The sequence below is a fragment of the Peromyscus maniculatus genome, chromosome 23 (genome assembly GCF_049852395.1).
Source record: "Peromyscus maniculatus bairdii isolate BWxNUB_F1_BW_parent chromosome 23, HU_Pman_BW_mat_3.1, whole genome shotgun sequence".
In the NCBI taxonomy this organism is placed as follows: domain Eukaryota; kingdom Metazoa; phylum Chordata; class Mammalia; order Rodentia; family Cricetidae; genus Peromyscus; species Peromyscus maniculatus.
The window spans coordinates 27,492,526-27,498,690 of NC_134874.1; the positions used below are offsets into that span (position 1 = coordinate 27,492,526).

Below are 6,165 nucleotides of genomic sequence, written 5' to 3' on the forward strand. Positions count from 1 at the left end.
CCATGAATTAACACACGCATGCCAGTGTTCAGTTCACATTGTCCACTCTCAAACAGTTCAGGACTCCCCGCCTAGGAAATGACGCCACCCACAGTGGACAGGTCTTCCCATTCAACTAATGTAATCAAGATAATCCCCAACAGACATGCCTGCCGGCCAACTTAAACTGGACGATCCCCCACTGAGACTCTTTCCCAGCTGACTCTAGATTACATCAATTTGGCAATAAAAATTAACCATTTCAAGCAGCTTCCTTCTCTAAGCCCTCAGGAACTTGCCTCACCTGTGGAATGTGGATGGTGCTCCTATCCATAGTTGAGAATCAGAGGCACAGAGATGGACAGTAATATCCACAAGGTCACACAGCAAAGGGTAGAGGAGCCTGGCCTGTTGGCTGGAATTCTCAAGGACCTAGGAGAGGGGTTTAAGTCTCCCTTAGCACTGTCATTCTGCTCCCTTGTGAGTTTCTTTGGACAGTCCTTCTTTCTGCCTACCCATTTCTGTGGTTCTCAACAAGAGGAGAAAATTCAGTCCTCATTTATGTATTTATTTGAACTACTATGTAGCTCTAGCTGGCCTGGAACTTGTTGTGTAGACCAGGCTGGCTTCCAACTCACAGAGATCTGCCTTCCTCTGCCTCCCAGGTACTGGGATTAAAAGCATGTGCCACCATGCACAACTAAATATGAATTTTTAAACAATTGATTATTATTTTATGTACAATGGTATTTGACCTGCAGGGATGTCCATCTAAGGGAGCCAGATCCCATTTAATGGAGTTACTGACAGTTGTGAGCTAACATGTGGGTGCTGAGAATTGAACCCGAGTCCTCTGGAAGAGGAGCCAGTGCTCCTAACCTCTGAGCCACCTCTCCCTCCACCAAATAAGAAGTTTTTAAAGGCTTATCTCTGTGTGTCTGCTTGTCTATCTGTGCACCACGTGTGCAGTGTGCTCAGGGGCCAGAAGGGGCACTGGGTCCCCTGTAACCATACTACAGACTGTGAGGAACAGCCCCATATGGGTGCTGGGAACTGAACCCAGGTCCTCTGCCAGAGCAGCAAGTGCTCTTAAGTGCTGAGCGATCTGTCCTGGCCAGGCCATTTTTAAAGAAGTTCTTTGGGACTGAGGTTGTAGCTCAGTTGGTACAGTGCTTGCCTGGCATGTGCGAAGCCCTCAATTCCATCCCCGGAGGGGTAAGAGGAAAGGGTGTTGCTGAGATGGCTCCTAACTCCATGCCCAACCCTCCCTTCCATCCTTCACATCCCACACCCTGAGAAGGAGGCCTTTAGTTGCTTAGCAACTGGCAGAGCCTTGGAGAAAGGACCCGGAAATAGCTTAGGAGGCGGTTCCCTCTGTTAAGATAGAGGTCGTGTGTGTGTGTGTGTGTGTGTGTGTGTGTGTGTGTGTGTGTGTGTTCGTGTGTTCTACTTTTGGCCCAGCACAATGTCAAGGCTTATTGTCTCCAAACCATGCTGCCTTCTGCCTAGCCCACAAGAGAACGTGGCTGCCCGGAGAGCTAATTTTCCGTGTCACCTTGGACAGTCCTTGGGGCAGTGTTTTCAGAACAAAGAAGAGGTAGTCTTATTGAGACTACCCCCTGCAATGTTAGCTTTGGAAAAGTTACCCAGACGCAGTGGAGACCGAGAACTGCCCCTGGTGTGGGACGGGAGTGAAACCTGGAGAAACCCCCATTCCTGAGGGTCGCTATGGCTTCAGGTGGCTGGAGATGCTGCTTAGACGTTAAGCACTTACCCGGCAGGCACCAGGACCTGGGTTTGAATGCCAGCATTGCAAGCAAACAAAGAGGCTGAAACTGGGCTGGAGAGATGGTTCAGCAGCCAAGATAACCTGTCTGTTGCTCTTACAGAGGAACCAGGTTCAATTCCCAGCCCCGACATGGTGGTTCACAACTACCCATAAACCCAGTTCCAGGGGATCCGACATCCTCTTCTGACCACCTCAAGCACTAAGCAACACACGTGGTGCACATAGATACATGCAGGCAAAACTCTCACACATAGAAGGAATAAGTCTTTATTTTTCAGTTTTTCCAGACAGCATTTCTCTGTGTAACCACCCTGGCTCTCCTGGAACTTACACCATAGACCAGACTGGCCTCAAACTCACAGAGATCCATCTGCCTCTGCCTCTCGAGTGCTGGGGTTAAAGGTGTGTGCCACCACCGCTGGGCTAGAAGTAAGACTTTTTTTTTTAAACAGGGTTTCTCTTTATAGCCCTGGTTATCCTAGAGCTCTCTTTATAGATCAGGCTGGCCTCAAGCTCAGAAATCTGCCTGCTTCTGCCTCCCTAGTGCTGGGATTAAAGGTGGGCACCACTGAGCTGGGCAGTGGTGGCGCACACCTTTATATATATATAAAGGCTGAGGCTATAACTCAGTGGCAGACTGCTTGCCTGTCATCCAAGAAGTCCTGGGTTCAATCCTAGCACCAGAAAATAATTTTTTTTTGAAATTTTGTATTCATATTCAAAAGCAAGGTGTGGTGGCACAGGTCCTTAGTCACAGCACTTGGAAGGCAGAGGCAGGAAGATCTCTGAGTGAGGCCAGCCTGATCTACAGAGGGACTTCCAGGACAGCCATAGCTACATAGAGAAAGAAAGGGAGAGGGAGAGAGAGAGAGAGAGAGAGAGAGAGAGAGAGAGAGAGAGAGAGAGAGAGAGAGAGAGAAGGAGAAGGAGGAGGAGGAGAAATTGATGGACAAAGAAAGAAATTTGCATTCATGTATTTATTGGGTTGTGTGTGGAGGTCAGGACAATTTGCAAGAGTCGGTTCTCTCCTTCCATCATGTGTGTTCTGAGCTTTGAACTCAGACCATCAGGGGACAAGTGCCTTTACCGTCCAAGTCAATTGGGACTGGTGGGACCACAGTGTGTAGAGCGCTTGCCTAGCATGCACAATGTCCTGGGTTCCATCCCCAGCACCACATAAGCCGGGTGTGATGGTGCGATGCCTGTAAGTCCCAGCACTTAGGAGACCGAGGCAGGAGGACCAGAAGTTTAAGGTCATACTTGACTTCATAAGAGTTGGAGGCCAGCCTGGGCTATAGGAAACCTTGTCTAAGAAAAAAAAAAAAGAAGTAAAAACAAACAAAAGATCTAGTCTGCACCCACCCACTTCACATATGGGGAAAGACGAGCGAGAAATACGTTCATGTCCTGAAGTGACGGTGCCAATCTGTCACCCGCCCTCCCTCTACAGCCCGAGAGCAAGCGGATTAGAGCCGGGAGGGGGCCCTAAACCCCCAGGATTAAGTCGTATAGAGAAAGCTCAGCGGATGGCCGAGAGGTGACCACCCCGCTTTCTGTTTTGTCTGTCCCGCAGGGCCTGCCGCCGAGGACCGCTGTCATGTCCTCCACCGTGAACAACGGGGCCGCCGGCATGCCATCCCCGCCCGACGCCGCCAACGGCTTCCCGCAGCCCGGCGCTTCGTCCGGGACCTGGCCGCGCGCGGAGGAGGAGCTGCGCGCCGCCGAGCCCGGCTTGGTGAAGCGCGCGCACCGGGAGATCCTGGACCACGAACGCAAGCGGCGCGTGGAGCTCAAGTGCATGGAGCTGCAGGAGATGATGGAGGAGCAGGGGTGAGTGGGGCGGGGCGAGAGGGGCGGGGCCGGGGGAAGATGGAATGGAGGGGAGGTCAGGCTACGTTCAGGACTGGATGCTGGAGCTGTCAGAGGCGTGGCGGGGGCGTGGCGGGGCGTGGTGGGGCGGGGCTAGGACCGGGAAGGGTAGGGCCTTGGTCACGCTACCCTCTGGGGCTTGAAGCAGCAGGGCGGGGCAGAGACAGAATAAGGGGCGTGGTTGGATGTAGTAGGCGGAATTAGAGAAGGGTGAGGCGGGGCGAGACTGAGGACTTGGTGAGGAGGAGTCCAGAGTAGGGGCGTGGTTGGGATGTGCTCTGGGCACGGTGAGGAAGTGGGTAGGGCGGGACTAGACAAGGGATATGGTTGGCATGTGGTTATGATGGGCGTGGGCAGTCTACGCAGCGGCTCTGACCAGGCAATGGTCGGGCAGTGCCCAGAGGCTGGGTGAAGAGGAAGAGGCGGGACTAGGCAGAGTGTCCGGCTGGGGAGAGATGGGATGAAACCAGAGTAGCAGTGTGGGTGTAAGTGGTTGGGCTGTGCTCTGGAGCTTGGTGGGAAAGGGCGGAGTAGGGGTGTGGCTAAACTCTCCAAGGGGGCATGGACAAGTAACAGTCAAGCTTTGTACCCAAGAGCGCTGAGGCTATTAGTCTGGACTAGATGGGGCTGTGGCTGGAGTGTGATGTGGTGAGGCGGGGACATGGGTGTGATTGTGAACTTGGCAGTGGTAGAGTTCTGTCCAGGGACTCGGTGTGGCAGGGCTAGAGTGGGCCTGGGCAAGGTAGGGTGTGAACGGGGTCGGGGGGAGGGGCTAAGACACGGATGGACATGTGTGTGGGTGCACCCCGGAGTTTGGTACACCATCAAGGGTCTTGGCTGTTCGAATTGAGGTAACCTGAACTGGACGAGGTTGGAGCTGTGCCCAGGTTATTGGTGCAGCGGGGTGGGCGTGGCCGAGACCCAGACTAGGCAGGGAGGACCTTGCATGGTGAGTGGCTCAAGAAGCTAGATTGGGATGTAACCAAGGCCTGATCAGGCCTGTGACAGGTCCCGAGTCTGAGGAGACTGACTGAAGGTTGATCTAAGTCTGCAGTGCAGGTGTGGGCGGGTCCAGAAAAGGTCCGGCAGAACAAAGGCAGGGTTGGAATAGGGTGGGGGTGTTCAGGGTGCCTGGGTTGGAGCCTAGGGCTGACTAAAGAGCACTGGGAGCCAAAAGCCTAATCCAGCAAGGAAGCAGAGTCTGGACCAGCTAAGTGGAGCCAGGAGCCCAGCCCACCCTTCATTTATCCGTTAGTTCAGACGACTCAGAAACTGTCTCTGAAGCTCTCTATAAGCTCCAACTCACAGAAGCCACAGAGATGCGTTCTCCGTGCCCCAGATCTATGCAGTGTCGGGAAACACATATAAACACAAATGACAACTCAAGGCCTCCGTTTCCGCAATCTATAAAATGGGTAGAGATGCCGAACCAGGCAAGAAAACACGAGGGTCCTTATGAGTATCCAGGCTTCCTGTAGCTTCTGCGAAGTCATCATGACCTTTAACACCACAAGCTGAGGTTTCCCCTTGAACTAGTCACTGCGATGAATAATGCTGGGCTCAGAAGTCACTCCTGTCCTCAGTCACAAGCACACACACACACAGGCATGCACACAGGCACACACATGCACTCATGAATGCACATACACACGCTTGCATGCAGGCTCACACACGTGCATATAATATAAATAATATAGACACAGGATCTCACTACGGAGCCCTGGCTAACCTGGAACTTGCTATGTAGACCAGATTGGTCTCAAACTAGCCAAGATCCCCTTCCCTGGCTCTGCCTTCTGAGTGATGGGATTAAAGGCAATCGCACCTGACCAAAAATGTTTTTAAATAAATGAAATAAACTTTAAAATTTGTTTAAAGCATACCAAGTTGGTTTAGTCCGACATTCCCACTCACAACGGACACAGCCTGAATATGGGCACCTGCCTAGGACCTACAGGCTCTGGAGAGAGCCCTTGGCACTTATAATATGAGACACTTCAAATTTCAATAAAAACTCAGATCTTGGGCTGGGGATGTGACTTGTCTGGTGGAATGATTGCCTAGCACGCATGAAGCCCTGGACTATGTCCCCAGCACCACATAAAACCGGGTGATGGGATGCATACTCTCTCATCCCAGCTCCACAGAGGCTAAAGCACCAGGATCAGGGATTCAAGGTCGTTCTTGACTACACAGCAAGTTTGAGGTCAGCCTGGACTATGTGAGACCCTGCCTCAAAAACAGAGACCCAAGACCAGAGATGGGAGTGCACGCCTTTAATCCCAGCACTCAGAAGGCAGAGCCAGGTGCATCTCTGTGAGTTTGAGGCCAGCCTGGGCTACAGAGTGAGTTCCAGGACAGCCAGAGCTACATAGTGAGACCCTGAAAAAAAATTAAAATTAAAAAAAAAAGCTTTGGCTGTTCAGTTATGAAGTTGGAGTTCAGAGCTCCTACCTCAGAGGACTTACAAATACCTGTAGCTCCAACTCCAAGAAGTCTACCGCCCTCTTCTGGCCTCTGTGGGCACC

The 6,165-nt window shown here is 52.2% G+C and overlaps 1 protein-coding gene across 2 annotated transcripts in view; it reads left to right on the forward strand.

The window, feature by feature from the left end:
- The window catches only part of Srrm3 (serine/arginine repetitive matrix 3), a 71,050-nt gene that overhangs the window by 29,149 nt on the left and 35,736 nt on the right, over positions 1-6,165 (forward strand). For both annotated transcript variants that reach the window (XM_042267654.2, XM_076561223.1), the window contains exon 2: positions 3,342-3,598. In XM_042267654.2, the coding sequence (XP_042123588.2) occupies positions 3,366-3,598 (233 nt within the window). In that variant the 5' untranslated portion in view covers positions 3,342-3,365. The remainder of the gene's footprint in view (positions 1-3,341; positions 3,599-6,165) is intronic.